The sequence below is a fragment of the Labeo rohita genome, chromosome 2 (genome assembly GCF_022985175.1).
Source record: "Labeo rohita strain BAU-BD-2019 chromosome 2, IGBB_LRoh.1.0, whole genome shotgun sequence".
Lineage (NCBI taxonomy): Eukaryota > Metazoa > Chordata > Actinopteri > Cypriniformes > Cyprinidae > Labeo > Labeo rohita.
Genome location: NC_066870.1, coordinates 27,865,772 through 27,883,252, shown reverse-complemented (window position 1 = coordinate 27,883,252; position 17,481 = coordinate 27,865,772). Strand labels below are relative to the sequence as shown.

Sequence of the window (17,481 nt, the reverse complement as noted above, 5' to 3'; positions counted from 1 at the left end):
GTTCACACCGGCGTACATCCCAAACCTGTGAAGGACCCTACAACCCCCCCACACACACAGCCTAAACACATAGACACACAGGAAAGCGATTATCTTACCTGGTCCGACATCGTTCTTCAGTTCATCTGCTCTCAGTGAGACACTCCGCCGTCCATGTCATGTCACTGAGCGTCAAACACTGCACAAGCGTCGGTGGGGATTGTTACATTACACTCGACTCATATGCCATCACATGGCTGTAGTCTGAAAAAAGAAACGCTCCCAATGTGACTCTAACGCAAAAAGGCTCCTTTTTCTCACGCTGACTTAAGAGTAAACATTTAATCGCTTCTCTGCGAACGGCTGCGCTGTGTGACTCACGTATTACTGTACACCTGTGAGTCCCTTTAAGTCCCTATAATAGTGGCTTTTCATATGAGAGCGTGTAGCCCCGCCCCGCCCCGTAGACACGCCTCCTCCTCATTCCAGACGTTACCTGAATGCTACCAATCTCTATGGATCTCTCTCTCTTCTCTCTTTCTCTCTCAGTTTCAGGTGACTGTATTTGCAAAAATGTTTTATATTCTATTTATCGATATGTTTAACGTTTACATTCTATTTAGCCATAATTCTGCTCTGCAAATTCCATTTATTAAACCCATGTGTTTGTTTGTGGTTGTTGGTTGGCATGTTAATTTTGATATTTTTCTTAAAAAGCATTTTAGTCTTTTGTAAGTTTCATTTATTTTATTATTTTTTTTAAATTAGCTAACATGGCCTATGCCGGGAGTTGTGTATAGATCAGTTTTGGTCAGTTACCTGAATGTGCAACCAGCGATACTCGGATGTAAACAACAGCATGGATTGCGAGGTTTATGTACTACTGAATACTTTGTTATGCTAATTTATGCTGTCTAAACCATGGAAAAAATGTGTGGAAGCTGCTAAATCATATAGAGAAGGATTTAGTAAGCAGGAAATGATGCAATATTTTGACACACTTAAGTTAACATGTTGTAAAGATACATATGAGCAGTATTATATAGGATTTTAGCCTAATATTTCAACTACCTGACCGGAAATGATGAGAACAAACACAAATGTTTTCAAGATTCTTGCCATGGAAATCCTAGTTCAGTTTGCCTTTGTTCCTCATTTTTTTGCACTCTCTCCTTGATTTGTTATAAATTTTGACAGTCTATAGTACTCCAAATGGTTTTCCCAGGCTCTGACTGATTAGTACAGCCCAAAACATGACATTTGTTCAGTTCAGTGGCATTGTTTATGTTCAGTACCGTCAATTTACAAAACAAAGAATCCAAAACAGCCAAACCTCACCATGCTTTTATGCATTTGTGAGAGTATCTGAGCATCAGCAAACACTGGTCCCAGATAGCACACATACGTCTGCAAGATGTCTGTTAAAGATCACTTAATCTGGAAAGAATCTACAGTGTACAAACAGACGTTTGACAGACGTCTGTAAGATGTCAGTTTTACATACATTCTAAATCATAAACATCTTAAAAACATCTAATAGACGTCTATTTGGCATCTGATATGAAACGTCCTATAGACGTACTGCAGATGAGCAAACAATCTAAAAAATACGTCTTTCAGATGTAAATGCAGACGTCAAATAGATGTCTCTGTGATGTATATGCTATCAGGGGGGTGATACTTGGATGTAAACAACAGGATGGATTGCTCAGTTAATGTACTACTGAATACTTTGTTCTGCTAATTTACGCTGTCTAAACTATGGAAAAAATGTGTGGAAGCTGCTAAATCATATAGAGAAGGACTTAGTAAGCAGGAAATGATGCAATATTTTGACACACTTAAGTTAACATGTTGTAAAGATACATATGAGCAGTATTAATTAAGATATTAGCCTAATATTTCACCTACCTGACCGGAAATGATGAGAACAAACACAAATGTTTTCAAGATTCTTGCCATGGAAATCCTAGTTCAGTTTGCCTTTGTTCCTCATTTTTTTGCACTCTCTCCTTGATTTGTTAAAAAATTTTGACAGTCTATAGTACTCCAAATGGTTTTCCCAGGCTCTGACTGATTAGTACAGCCCAAAACATGACATTTGTTCAGTTCAGTGGCATTGTTTATGTTCAGTACCGTCAATATACAAAACAAAGAATCCAAAACAGCCAAACCTCACCATGCTTTTATGCATTTGTGAGAGTATCTGAGCATCAGCAAACACTGGTCCCAGATAGCACACATACGTCTGCAAGATGTCTGTTAAAGATCACTTAATCTGGAAAGAATCTACAGTGTACAAACAGACGTTTGACAGACGTCTGTAAGATGTCAGTTTTACATACATTCTAAATCTTAAAAACATCTAATAGACGTATATTTGACATCTGATAGGAAACGTCCTATAGACGTACTGCAGATGAGCAAACAATCTAAAAAATACGTCTTTCAGATGTAAATGCAGACGTCAAATAGACGTCTCCCTGATGTATATGCTATCAGGGGGGTGATACTTGGATGTAAACAACAGGATGGACTGCACGGTTAATGTACTACTGAATAGGTTGTTTTGCTAATTTATGCTGTCTAAACCACAGAAAAAATGTGTGGAGGCTGCTAAATCATACAGAGGAGGACTTAGAAAGCTGGAAATTACACAATATTTTGACAAACTAAAGTTAATAGGTGGTAAAGATACAATCAAAAAGTATTAATTAAGATACTAGGCTAATATTTCACCTACCTGGCTGGAAATTATATAAACAAACATGAATGTTGTCAGGATTCTTGCTCTGGAAATCCTGGTTCAGTTTGGCCAACCACAAACGCCTTTTGTTCCTTTGTTTTTTGCACTCTTCTCCTTGATTTGTTATAACTTTTGGCAGTCTATAATACTCTAAATGTTTTTCCCAGTCTAACCAATTAGTACACCCCAAACATCACAATAACTGACCATTTTTCAGCAGCAATAATCAGCAAAATATGCAAGTTTCATTCGGTTCAGTGGCATTATTTACGTTCAGTGCCGCCAATATGGCCGATTGATGACGCGTCGTGAAAACACTCTATATGTTGCTGTACCGCCTCTTTTGTGAGTGAACAGCTGCAGATCATTTACAAACAAGAGGCATTTGACTTCACTGTGTAGAGTAAAACCAAGTGCTGTAGGCTGTTCTCTCTCTCTTACATATTGTGGACAAGTATTCATAAGCTTTGTCCTTCATAAGTACTTTGTTTGAATCACAGCTCTCCACCTCTCTACCTTTCCCAGACACATAAAGAGTATCCTTCGAGATATTTTTTTCTCCAGTAACCCTGACGTTTTCAAGCACTGCATGAATTATTGAGTGGTCATTAAGCTTTATTGCAGTCACATCAAGCATCGTTTATGTCACAGGTGGAGGCAAAAATGTTTCCTCACAGGCTTTTTAATAATGTCTGCCAAGACCAGTTTATCTTGTCTGTCTCTCTGATCTAAGTTTAAATGAACTATTATTAGGGTCCAAGAAGTGAAGTAGATTGGAAGCAGTCTGACTAGTCATCTGGTGGTCTCCCAGTCAAACACTTAAGTGCCCCATCAGCTCAAAAAAACATTTTCTTCTTCCCACATTCATAGTTGATTGAACATTGTGTTTTCAGTGATTTGCCTTCCTACAAATCTCCTCACTATTGTCTCAGATGTTCAGACCAAGCCTTACAAAGCATATTGAAGTCGTTTTCGTTTTCATTATGTGTATTGATCATACAGTTATAGAATCAGATTAATATACCTACGCTTTAGCGGGCTAAAGTCATGTGTCTGGTGTCTTGATACCTTGAGCCCATTGATACAAATGTTTTTTTTTTTTTTAAAGGCAGCCATAATCCTGTCCACCATTTTGAACTGTAATGTATATTGCTGTGTCTTACCAAGACTTTGGTGTATTGCAACAAAGCTTGGTAGGCATCACTGGCATCATGCCCAGAGGGTACCTGAGCAGTTTGAGGATAGCGCCACCTTGTGGTCAAAGAAATTAAAAGATGACGTATATAATTGATCATTTGGCCTAAAGTGATTTCTTTGGCCTGGTCTTATTCCTTAAATTATGCGAAGTCCACTGAGATCCCACTTTAGAGTCTCAGCCTACTTGTCTGACATCTACATAATGATGTTTTTGCTGTTCCTCCTAATTTGTGCATATCTTTGCTACATTTGGCTAGAGGTGATCTTCATTCATCATCTTCAACATTGTTATAAATTGGCCTAAAATCATGCTTCTGTATAGTACTACAGATTCCTTCTGGCTTGCAGAATATGATAGTGTCTCATGTTTCCCATCTGCCAATTGGATTTTGATGAAAACTGTTCTCCTTTCACAAATGTTGTCTAAATCTCTCCAAATTTGGCTCAGAGGATCTTCAGACCACACCGGACATCACATTCATTTTGTGCTTTCAGAATGATCTGGCTGTTGCAGCAACAGAATTTGCTTAATTTAAGAATGAACCAGTTGATCAGTAATCTAAATATAAGGATTTTTTAAAGAATTGTTATTTTTTATAGTCATTTAACACATTTTTATTTTATGCTTTTACTCATCACATCTGCAATTGCTTTGTAAATACATATGTAATGTTATATGTCAGCAAAGATGATTAAATACATATATGGCATGTATACTTAAAAACCATGATGCAAATAAGCCTGCTGTTACCATTCTTGGAAAGCAGAGGATCGTATTTTAGCTACATGTGACAGATTGCATGTCACATTGCCAGCTCCGTGCAGCTCCACAGCAGTCTTCTGATCACATAGAGCAAGATCGCCTCAGTCCATGGTGGTCTAGGGCATCACATGATGACAAAGAGGGTCGAGAGGGACAAGTGGAGCATGCTGAGCTCATGTCGCAGATGAGCTTGTTAATCTGCAGTGTTAATTGCATCTCATCAGACCTCGGCGGCTCTGTGTGAGTCTGAAAGGAGTTTGATGTGAGCGTTGACAACTCTAATTATTCAGTAAACCCCCCAAAATATGACTGTTATAATTACAGTAGATAACGAGTGAGTTTAAGTGGGTACGTCTTGCGAGCGCGGTGAATGGGGATGCTGTCAGCGTAATTGTGAGACAGCTCACCCCCATTCTCATCGCCATTCTCGTCAGCCTGTCTGCACTTTAACGGCGACCTCTTTGAACCGTTGTTAGCTCATTGAGATCTGTAGGGACATTGCATCAGATTAGCCAAAAAGATTTAAACAGTCACTTGCGTGGATGGTGTTTTGCTGGTTTTTGTAGGAGAGATTACAACAAAACAAACCAATTTTCCAGTCAGCTTTAAAACCCATGTAAACAAACCAATTCTTTGTAAAATAACAGGCATTGGCAGAAACCTAGCCTCTTTTGATCTTTTTTACAGATTTGTCCCTCTACCCGTCCCAGGGGTGATTTCTAACCTGGTTGTTATTTTATAAAATGGCCAGCCTTGAATGCAGATTAAATGTCCCTGTGAAGTCAACACCACAATGTCCTAATATATACTGACGATGAGAAAATTACTAGCTTACTATGAGAGCCACTCTTTAATGCATTTCAAAACCAGACACGAAAAAGAAGGGTACAGATTTGTTGTTCCGGAGAGAGGAATGATTGACAGAGAAGGGCTAGAACAGATTTTGTTATATCTATGGACCTGGAAGTAAATTTTTGCCAAGTTAAAAACAGACACCTATATTAGAGGTTATAAAACATACCATGGTATCACCCTATTTTTTTTGGAAATGACATCATGGTAATACCAGATAACACACATACATCCAAGATGTCTATTAAAGATCACTTGACCTGGAAAGCATCTGCTATGTACAAACATCTGACAGACGTGTGTCAGTTTTAGTCATAAACTTCTTAAAGACATCTAATAGACATTTATATGACATCTGATAGGAAACGTCCTATAGATGTATTGCAGATGAGCAAACAATCTAAAAAATACATCTTGGAGATGTAAATGCAGACATAAGACGTCTCCGTGATGTACGTGTGCTATCAGGGATAGGTCACTTAAACTGGAAAGCATCTGCTGTGTACAAACATCTGACAGACGTCTGTAAGATGTCAGTTTTACATACAATCTACAACATTAACATCTTAAAGACATCTAATAGACATCTTTTTGACATCTGATAGGAAACACCCTACAGTCGTATCCCTGATAGCACACATACATCACGGAGACGTCTATTTGACATCTGCATTTATGTCTGGAAGACATACTTTTTAGACTCTTTGCTCATCTGCAATACGTCTATAGGACGTTTCCTATCAGATGTCAAATAGATGTCTGGCAGATGTCTCTAAGATGTCAGATTTACATACATTCTAAATCAAAAACATCCTAAAGACATCTGCTAGATGTCTATTTGACATCTAAAAGGAAACGTGCTACAGACGTATTGCAGATTAGCAAACAATCTAAAAAATAAGTCTAGCAGATGTAAATCCAGACATCAAATAGATGTCTCCGAGAAGTACCTGTGCTATCAGGGGTGATGTTATCATATGGTAATACTATCGTACCTTGAACGCATGTTGAATACTGACATGAAAGAGAAATTGTTGAATAAAGTCGTTATTTTTGTATTCTCGTAGTTCATAACATCATGGTTGAACCACTGCCTTGAATGTGGTAGTTACGTTGCTGTCTATGCAGGGTCAGAAAACTTGATTTTATCAAAAATATCTTAATTTGTGTTCCGTAGATGAATGAAAGTCTTACGGATTTAAAATGACAGTGAGTAATGACAGAATTTTCATTTTTGGGTGAACTGTCCCTTTACGTTTTAGTAATTTTGTTATGTGCTTTTGTTTTTATTTATTTTTTTAGTTTTGTAATAGATCTATTTAGCTTTAATTTGTTTTTATTTATTATTATAAATAATAGTTTAGTTTCAACGGCAACAACACTAGCTAATACTATGATTTTAGGACATATACCATGTCACATAATGTGGTTCTGAGATATGTACCATGCTAACACTATAGTTTTGTTTTATCAAATTACCATGGTATTAGCATCTGTTATCTGTAAACTGTAGCAGACACTCTGCCTGTATTTTTTTGAAAATGAAAAACTTGATTCTTTTTCAACTCTGTATCATGTATCCTTTTCTTTTATCCCTCCTCTCAGTTTAGATCAGGCAAAAGAGATGAACTGATTAGGAGGGAGGAGCACGGGGAATGGAAAATCAAGGAGAAAAATTGCAGGATCAATTCAGATCCACATTTTATTACACTGGCTACAATATTAGCAGAGAATGAAAAAAAAAAATGTTGTGAAGTAGGATGACTCATCCGCAGGTGACACAGTTCTGAGAGCTGCTGAGTTCTCTCAGCCGTGCCTCTGTCATTAATGGGAAATATTTATATAGTTTTCCCATTTCCGAAATCACAGTGCATTGCATTTCACATAAGGCTGACAATGACTGTCAGAAAACTCGTTACAGCACATATCGATGATTCATAACAGCAATGATCAGCGAGCGAGACTCAAATGCACTACATTTAGCCTTTATAGACAATCTATCTGATATACAGTACCAGCCCACACAAATCTAATCTATTACTCACTGCACAAGCAATCAGAAACAAGCGAATTAAAAATGAACACATATGCCGTCGAGAACACGCTAATGTGTGCGAGTGTGACCGAGCTGGTGATAAAAATCTGCCGTGATACGTTTTTAGTGTGAGCGAGAGATTTTGAGAGAGGGAAAGAGAGCAGCTGGCGTGCTGGAACATTGTAAAATGTGATGCTGAGCCATAAATGCAGAGGTCCATGGTCTTATGTTTCTGTTCGTCTCTGTAGTGTTACTAAGCAACTCACAATCTCAGCCAGCATGAGAGGGATGAGGATGCTCTGGCAGAAAATACCTGTCATTGTGTGTGTGGCGTGTGTGCTTTGTGCCTGCGTGTGGGTGTGCTTTGCCGTGAAGCAGGTATGTGCTGTACCTTACCGCGTGTTCTCACTGTGGGTGCGTTGCTGCTAGTATGTGCTGAGGAACGTGTTGAGACCCAGGCTGTGAGTGGGGTTGTGTGGGAGCGTGTTTTGGCACTACGTGCTGTAGGAGGGTAGCAGCTCTCCAGTGTTGGTGCATGATGGGTAGCAGCCCTCTCAGTTGCCTCAGGGCTGGCTTAGAAAGCAGGAAGTAGAGTGGCGGGTTCCAGCAAGGTGCCAGACAAATCAGAAGAATGGCAGACAGCGAGGTCACCTCCCACAGCAGAGATACCTCCGTACTTGACGCCGGCGACGGGGCGATGGAGCTGGAGGCGGGGCTTGCAGGCGAGCTGACGGAATTGAGCGATGGCGATAAAACATTGACGAACTCCAGCACGTAATAAGGCAGCCAGCTGATGGCGAACACCAGCGTGGAGCCGATGAGAAGGGCCGTGGCTTTTTTATTGCGGTGGTCTGCGGCTAGAGTGCCCCGGCAGCGGTACAGGTGTGTGATGATGAGCCCACAATGCAGGGCGATGCACAGTAGAGGAGCCACGTAATACACCAGAAATGCAGGAACGAGGAAGCCCAGCCAGTGACCGCGGCCCACCGACCACGTGCAGCCACTGTCAAATTGGATGTATGTGACTTTAGGTAGGGCCATGGCGATGGAAACCAGCCAGATAACAGCAACGGTGCCAGCTCTGTGGGACAAACAGAGAGACAGATACAGAGAATTCAGTATATTTATATTTATATTCCTGATGGCATTACCACAATGCTTTGATATAGTGGCACTGTGAATTACAATACAAAAATGTACTACTGTCGTATTTTAAAGGTGTAACACCATGGTAGTCATAATTAATACATTAGATTATATTAGATTAATATATATGCAAGATTTTTTTCTTTTTCTCAACATGAATTTTAATTCCATGCCCTAATGAAAAATGTATGCAAAATACATTTATTTTGTGCTAAGTATACTACAAATACATTTACTATTTATGCACTTCATGAAAATACCTTCCAATTGTACTTTTAGTAAACTAAACTGGTATACATAAAGTCTGCTAAATTGGAACAACTAATTTTGTACTTAATGCACTTTAATTGTGCAGAAGTAGTGCTGAAGTCCAACTAAATTTGATTGTGCTAAAGTAGAACAATTGCAAGTATACTTTAGGTACACATTAAATATCTTACATTCAAGACAGATATTATTCAAAGATTATACAATCTTCATCAATAGTGACATTTTAGGCTTAATATTAAGAAATGTGCATTGTGTGCAAGTAGTACTTGAAAATAAAGTTGAATTATAATTTTGTATATCAAGTATCAAGTGATATGTCAGTAAATATGTTAATAGATTTAACTATACATAGTATAAAATAAATATATTTTAAATATGTTCTTTACTAGGGTGGTACATTTCAAAGTATCATTATAATCCGATAAATACACTCACTGTAAGTTACCATGGTACAGCCATAAGAGTTTATGCTGGTAGGTATGTTTTGATGTTGGTTTAAGCTGGTCCTTTGCTGGTTTATGCTGGTCCTTAACCAGCAACATGACCAGCATAAACCAGCAAAGGACCAGCTTAAACCGTCAAAACATACCTACCAGCATATGCTGTTTTTTTCACCAGGGTTGTCATTATACCATAGTAAAATCATTGTGATGTTAAAAGTCATGGCAATACACGTTTTTATATTACTGTATAACTGTTTGTTTTACATGGCGGTATAGTAAACCCTTTGAAATATGGCGGAGGTACCGCAATCCTTCTCAAAAAGTAATGTGATTTAAATAAATATGATTTTCATTTCATAACGATTATGTTTTTACTCAGTCTCAGCTTCTTGGGCCGTTTATTTTTTTCAGCGGAAGCGCGTTCTCCTGCTTTAATTTCTTACTCAGCGGTTGCAAAATAAGTAGTTATTTACAAAAATAAGTCATATTTACCTGAGTTTTCAGCTCGAATTGAATGCGAGAAGAAAATAAAGTTCTTACACTTCGAAATAACTATAAAAACATGTTTCTTCTACAGCGACCTGGGCATTTCGATCCATGAACAAATTACTCTTACGAGTCGATACTTTTAGTGAATCAAAAACAGCGTATGTAAAGACTCTTAAGACAAATGATTCTTACGAGCAGGTCCTTTTAATGAATCGTTTATGATATCCGAAATGATATCATTTGAATCGAGTGTGATGAATCCTTCACTGAATAAACTTGTTAAATCAATCACGGCTGCGTTTCACAAAAGCGTCATAAACTACTTAGATTGCAGAAACCATCCCTGGTGAAAAAAACAGCATATGCTGGTAGGTATGTTTTGATGCTGGAACGCTGGTTAGGTAGGTTTTGATGCTGGTTTAAGCTGGTCCTTTGCTGGTTTATGCTGGTCCTTAGCTGGTTTAAGCTGGTCCTTTGCTGGTTTTTGCTGGTCATGTTGCTGGTCAAGGACCAGCATAAACCAGCATCAAAACCTACCTAACCAGCATTCCAGCATCAAAACATACCTACCAGCATATGCTGTTTTTTTCACCAGGGATTAGCACCAGTGGTCTTTATCTATTTACGATGCTTTTGGGAAATGCAGCCCACCGTGATTAGTGAATCAACATCAAGTTATATTTGATGGAATATTTTGAAGAAGTAGACCGATATAGAGAATTGAACTGAGATATAGTGAATCTGAAAATCTGTAAGTTTGATCAATACCATATTATTGTACCATGCTATGTATTTCAAGGTACTTTAAAAAATAGTTTTTTTCATCACTGTAGCATGACACTTCATAGTTTTTATCTAAAGAAAAACATAACAGATATAAAAAGTTTACCCATTTCTTTCACAAATATAATGTTTTCTCTTTTTTACAAATGCTTTTCTTTTGCTCCTTCAGATACTCACACCTGCGCAGGGGTGGCGGGAGGCCGTGTCGAGGGAGCCACTATTCGATAACGCAGCACAGAGAGGGCAGCCAGACTGAAGATGTCCACTCCAGCGGTCAGGGAAGTCATGAAGCTCAACAACACACAAACACCTCCTCCCAGCTGCCAGTTCTGAGAGCTAGCGCTCAGTAGCACGCAGGGCAGGGTGAGTAAAGCACACAGATCGGCAAAACTCAGGTTTAACAGAAGGACCGAACTGGGCTTTGAACGGCGCCGTGGGTTACGCATCAGCACCAACCACATGAGCAAATGACCTCCGACCCCTACCAGCAATGAGAGAATGCTGACCAGAGGCAGCACCAGAGAAAAGGAGATGGTGGTGTTGGTGGACACCGTGTTGAAGAGCAGGTTTACAATGGCAGGCATGATGGCTTGTGTAGAAATCAGCTGATATCTGGGAAAGAAGAGAAAAGAATACAATGGATGGAGATAAATATATATACAGTTGAGGTCAAAAGTTTACATACACCTTGCATAATCTGCAAAATGTTCAGAATTTTAACCAAAATAAGAGGGATCATACAAAATGCATGTTATTTTTTATTTAGTACTAACCTGAATAAGATTTTTCACATAAAAAAGACGTTACATATAGTCCACAAGAGAAAATAATAGTTTAATTTACAAAAATGACCCCGTTCAATAGTTTACACACCCTTGATTCTTAATACTGTGCTGTTACCTGACTTTTTTGTTTAGTGATAGTTGTTCATGAGTCCCTTGTTTGTCCTGAACAGTTAAACTGCCTGCTGTTCTTCAGATCCCACAATTTCTTTGGTTTTTCAGCATTTTTGTTTATTTAAACCCTTTCCAAAAATTACTGTATGATTTTGAGATCCATCTTTTCACACTCAGGACAACTGAGGGACTCATATGCAACTATTACAGAAGGTTTAAACACTCACTGATGCTTCAGAAGGAAACATGATGCATTGAGAGCCGGGGTGTAAACTTTTGAACAGAATGAAGATGTGTACATTTTTCTTATTTTGCTTAAATATCATATTTTTTTATTTAGTACTGACCTTCAGAAGCTACAGAAAATACTTGCATGTTTCCCAGAAGACAAAATAAGTTAAATTTACCCTGATCTTCAAATTCAAAAAGTGTAAATGCAAATCAGCCAAATCAGCCTCACAGATCACACATCTAAGTAAAAACAATGAGGGAAACTTTGCAATAATACACTTAGCAGTTACCTTAACTTACACTTTTCAATAAAAAACCATCTCACAGAACATGGAGCAATGGGAAGACAAGATAACCAGCCCAATAAAATGTGCAAACAAGCAAAATACATCCATTAAATATCTGATATACATCCTAGCACAGACATTTGCAATTACACTGACCAATTACTCACTGAGGCAGTGACAGGAACATATTCCAAGCACAATTTAAAGCCCATGTTTCAACCTCCCTAACAGAACATCCATACAGCTATTAAACCTTGATGAACTTACAGAGATCATTAAGAAACCTTCTAGTTTAGCACTACGTGATAAAAAAAAAAATCTATTCTTCAGCAATGATAAAGATCAGCTAAAATGAGTAAAAACTGTATTTCATATCCTGACAGTGGAATATGAGTCTTATAATAAATACTTATCTGATTCCAACCCTGTAACTGTACTGCAATTCTTTAGAAATGTAAGTGAAATTCTGTTAGCTCTACTCTATTATATTCTATTCGATGTAGCATTTGGTATAGACAGGTAGACACATATGTACACATACATATAGATAGATAGATAGATAGATAGACAGATAGACAGATAGATAGATAGATAGATAGATAGATAGATAGATAGATAAATCTAAATTTAATTGTCCAAAGTCCTTGTCAAGAAGTCAGAAAACAAGCTACAAAGGGCTGACAAAGCTGTAGGAGAAGAAACATAACACACAGCACTGAACACTGGAGAGAAAGAAAAAGTTACTTGATCAGGCATCAGTCTGGCAGTCTGTGGGCTCACTTCTGCTCATCTGCTCTGAGGCACAGCATCCCCTAATGCAGCCACCCCCTTGATACACACAGTCCAGCCCTCCACACACACACACACACACACACACACACACACGAGAGAGAATAGAAAAGGGGGATCCACCTGTGTCCACATCTGACTCACTTTATTCATCCTCACACACACACACCTGAAATTCTAATCGGCCTCATTAGTATATAACAACATTCATGTGCTGTTAAGGAGACTTTCAACGGAAAGAAACCAATTACGAGGCAGCGCTGAAAGGGCTGAGAGAGTGAAACAGGGAGCTAATTTACATCTATAAATACTTCATGATGCTCCTTGGCCTCCTTCTAACACCAAAACGCCACACACACAAACACAAAAAATGAAGAGTATGAACACACTCTCCTACACACTCTGACAGACTCATAATTACGAAGTGAAACTGAGCAAATGTGTAATAAGTCAGTAAAGTTTCGTGACTAGTTGGGAAAGTTTTTAGGCATAAGATACATGAATTGTTTACCTCTTTCTTGTCTAATAAACTTAAATCAGCTTGTAAAAGCTGACTACTGTAGGAATCTTCCGGTGTTTACTGGTTTCTTGTGATTGCAGCCATCTGCTTTGGTTACTCACTTTTTTCACTGTTCAACTTGAAGCACTTGAGTGTGTGTCAGAGTGTGTGAAAGTTACGAGAAAGAATTTGTGATTTTTAACTAGGGTTGTTGATTTGCACTTACAGTACACAACAGTACCATGGTATTATAATGTTTGACTTGACATGCTACTCTTTTGAATACTCTGGAGTAACATGCTAGCTATATTTAACATGCTATCTGTTAGGTGACCAGGTTTCTAAAATGAAAAATAGGAACATTTTCTAGCACAGTGGTCAAAATATCACTGAAATCTCACTTGTGATTATCTGACCATCAGCGAAACAGCTTAGGAATAGTCATGTAATGTGATTTACCTCAGAAAAGACAGCAATAATGAGCTTTGCAGCCCGCTTTTAACCAATAGTGTGTTTTCAGAACATCAAACGGCCATATTGGCAGCACTGAACGTAAACAATGCCACTGAACCGAACAGAACTCGCATATTTTGCTGATTATTGCTGCTGAAAATGGTCAATTATTGTCATGTTTTAAGCTGTACTAATCGGTCAGACCGGGAAAAATATTTTGAGTCCTATAGACTGCCAAAAATTATAACAAATCAAGAAGCCCTGGTGAAAAAACAGCATATGCTGGTTAGGTATGTTTTGATGCTGGGATGCTGGTTAGTTATGTTTTGATGCTGGTTTAAGCTGGTCCTTTGCTGGTTTATGCTGGTCCTTGACCAGCAACATGACCAGCATAAACCAGCAAAGGACCAGCATAAACCAGCTTAAACCAGCATCCAAACATACCTAACCAGCATCCCAGCATCAAAACATACCTACCAGCATATGCTGGTTTTTTCACCAGGGAGAAGAGTGCAAAAATCCGTTTGAGGAACAAAAGGTGTTTGTGGTTGGCCAAACTAAACTTTAGACTTTAATTTATCAAAATATCCTTCTCTATATGATTTAGCAGCTTCCACATGTTTTTTTCCATGGTTTAAACAGCATAAATTAGCAGAACAACGGATTCAGTAGTACATTAACTGTCCAATCCATGCTGTTGTTTACATCCGAGTCTCTCCAAAATGGTCGTGCATCCACGCAACTGACCAAATCATAAGTACAAACCCTCTTTTGGCCATTATTTGTTTAGTCCATCTGAAACCGAACTTTTAAAGTTCACATGAACTCGCTTACCACCACAGTACTTTTCGTAAAGAATGGCATCCAGATGAGCGTGTTGTGTAATGCTTTAATGAATGTGATTAACAGATAATAAATGTGTATATTTGGTCTGCACACAGCCCTTTGTTCCCTAAGTGAGTCCTATCATTTATGCAGCTGCCTTTAACGTCATGTCACTTCATTTACAGCCTCCCCCACTGCTGGTGTGAGTGTGTGTGTGGGGGTGTAGGTGTGTGTTTGTATTAGAAAGGCCATTAATGAAATGATTTATGTATATTCTTACAATCTCCTGTGTCTTTTGCGTGATTGTGTGAACGTGTGTGTTTTGCTAATGCATGTTAGACATAATCATGTAATGACTTATAATTGTCGCTCTTATATTTTAAACAAGACAAATTGCTCCTTTGAGCTGTGATGTTTTTTTCCCATAGCAATCTAAACAGGTGTGAATATGAGTTTGTGTGATGGTGTGACAGAAGTTTGGAGCATGTCATAAACAGATGTTGTGCTTTGGTTTATATATTTTTTTGGAAATGTAATATTGAGAGGGTTTTTTCCTGATATGCATGGTCTGTTACTGTATTACACCACCATTTTCATGCAGCATCTAGATAACAAAGCATCAGTCTCTAACAATTGATCTGGCCTTTTGTAAATGTAGTATTTTCTCTGTACCTAGAACCAATCCATATACCAATGCAACAATACAATATGCAATCATGAGTCTTTTCATATGGAAAAACAGCTTGTTAAGGTTCCTATGACTGCCTATTATTAATAAAATCACAGATCAGATCTCAATTATTTCTCCTACACAGCAAATTGATACTTCTGCATGAGTTCCTGCTACACAGAATTTTTATTAACAAAAAGATCTTTGAAATCTCATGTGCTTCAGAGACTCAAACAATGTCTCAAACTGTGCTTGGATAAATGACCGTCTGCAGCACATGTATATCTGCAAGATGTCTGTTAAAGATCACTTGATCTGCAAAGCATCTGTTGTGTACAAACATCTGACAGATGTCTGTAAGATGTCAGTTTTACATAAATTCTAAATCATAAACATCTTGAAGACATCTAATAGACATCTATTTGACATCTGATAGGACATGTCCTATAGATGTATTGCAGATGAGCAAACACTCTAAAAAAATATGTCTTCCAGACGTCAAATAGACGTCTCCGTGATGTATGTGTGCTATTAGGGACTGATATCTAAATATGAACTCAAACATTTCTCAACAATTTCTTCAAAGGGCTAACCCAGATAGCATATGTATATACATATTTGCATATTTGACATCTGATAGGAAATGTCCTATAGACATATTGCAGATGAGCAAACACTCTAAAAAAAAAAAATACATCTTCCAGATGTAAATGCTGACGTCAACTAGACGTCTTTGTTATGTATGTGTTCTGCTTACTGTATGTCAACAATTGTCTAATTTGCTTGTTTTTCTTAAGAAATTTTAGACAAAAAGTTGATACCCTGATAGAACATGTACATCTCGGAGACATCTATTGGACTTCGGCATTTACATCTGGAAGACGTATTTTTTAGATTGTTTGCTCATCTGCAATACGTCTATAGGATGTTTCCTATCAGATGTCAAATAGACATCTATTAGATGTCTTTAACATGTTTATGAGTTAGAATGTATGTAACACTGACATCTTACAGACGTCTGTCAGATGTTTGTACACAGCAGATGCTTTCTAGATCAGGTGATCTTTAACAGACATCCTGCAGCCGTACGTGTGATATCTGGGAAGTGAGAACTGTATTAAGTCCCCTGTTAATGAGGAAGCCACCTCTGAGCTATTAAAAAAGGATGCTTTGGGTGGATTGAAAGTTTGGTTGTGTTGCTAATGCCATTTTCATTTGAAACAGTCAAACAAGTCTTGAAATATCCATACTAGGCCTAAATGTCAAGATACTGACAGATTGGTCGTACATTATCCAATTCAATACACATCTACAAGTAAATGCAGATGAAATAATATCTCAGTTGAAATTATTTGATAATGTGAGGCCAGAGAGTGAAAAATATTAAGAAGCACATTGAGAATGGTTGCCAGGAACAGTGGTCTAATATACAATTTGGAGCTCATTATATTAAAATATTTGCCTATAGAATGCAACAGCTGACCAGTCCGAATCAAATTTTCCAGAGAGAATAAAATATTCATAATTGCAACTGATCGTGATTTCCAACTTGAAAGTTACCTTCAAAGAGGTAATTTAGTGGAATAAAAAGCCTGATGCTGTGGAATAAATAGACTATTCTCTTTAGAGAGAGATTCTCACAGACATTTAAGCAGCAGTCACAAGCAATAAATTTCTTTATCTCTGTTTGAAAATTGCTGTTCCGTAGCAAGGAGATGTTTGCTTGGCTTTGGGCCTCTACTGCCCTCCTGTGTCATTAAAAGGCAATAAGAGACACGTTATGAGAAGCAGCATCTGGTATCCACTTCTGTTTACTTTCCTTGACGGAAAAACGGCTTTGAAATGCCAAACGACACAACTGTGTTAGTAATTAATCCATATACTGTATAATATTTTTCATAAATTCACTTTATTTAGGGATTTTAGCTAGTTTACGTGTTTCAGACCCTAGTGAAAAAACCAGCATATGCTGGTTGGTATGTTTTGATGCTGGTTTAAGCTGGTCCTTTGCTGGTTTTTGCTGGTCATTTGCTGGTCACGGACCAGCATGAACCAGAAAAGGACCAGCATAAACCAGCAAAGGACCAGCTTAAACCAGCATCAAAACCTACCTAACCAGCATTCCAGC

At 38.1% G+C, this 17,481-nt stretch overlaps 2 protein-coding genes across 2 annotated transcripts in view; both read right to left on the bottom strand.

Moving 5' to 3' along the window:
- The window catches only part of rem2 (RAS (RAD and GEM)-like GTP binding 2), a 31,233-nt gene extending 30,835 nt beyond the window's left edge, over window positions 1-398 (bottom strand). The window contains exon 1 of the mRNA XM_051135558.1: window positions 99-398. Within this exon, the coding sequence (XP_050991515.1) occupies window positions 99-110 (12 nt within the window). The 5' untranslated portion in view covers window positions 111-398. The remainder of the gene's footprint in view (window positions 1-98) is intronic.
- Window positions 399-7,221: 6,823 nt separating this feature from the next.
- Window positions 7,222-13,030, bottom strand: si:ch211-119o8.4 (somatostatin receptor type 3). Its single transcript, XM_051122599.1, has 3 exons — window positions 12,862-13,030; window positions 10,881-11,315; window positions 7,222-8,653 (listed from the first exon to the last, which is right to left on the bottom strand). Exons 2-3 carry the CDS (start codon window positions 11,285-11,287, stop codon window positions 7,978-7,980), a joined length of 1,083 nt encoding a protein of 360 aa, XP_050978556.1. The 5' UTR covers window positions 11,288-11,315; window positions 12,862-13,030; the 3' UTR covers window positions 7,222-7,977.
- Window positions 13,031-17,481: the final 4,451 nt, after the last annotated feature.

Excerpts from the sequence above, each read along its gene's own strand:
- si:ch211-119o8.4 (XM_051122599.1), bottom strand. The coding sequence starts at position 11,287 with ATGCCTGCCATTGTAAACCTGCTCTTCAACACGGTGTCCACCAACACC. Across the intron at positions 8,654-10,880 it reads CCCGCCACCCCTGCGCAGGT|AGCTGGCACCGTTGCTGTTA; the intron begins GTGAGTATCTGA and ends TTTGTCCCACAG.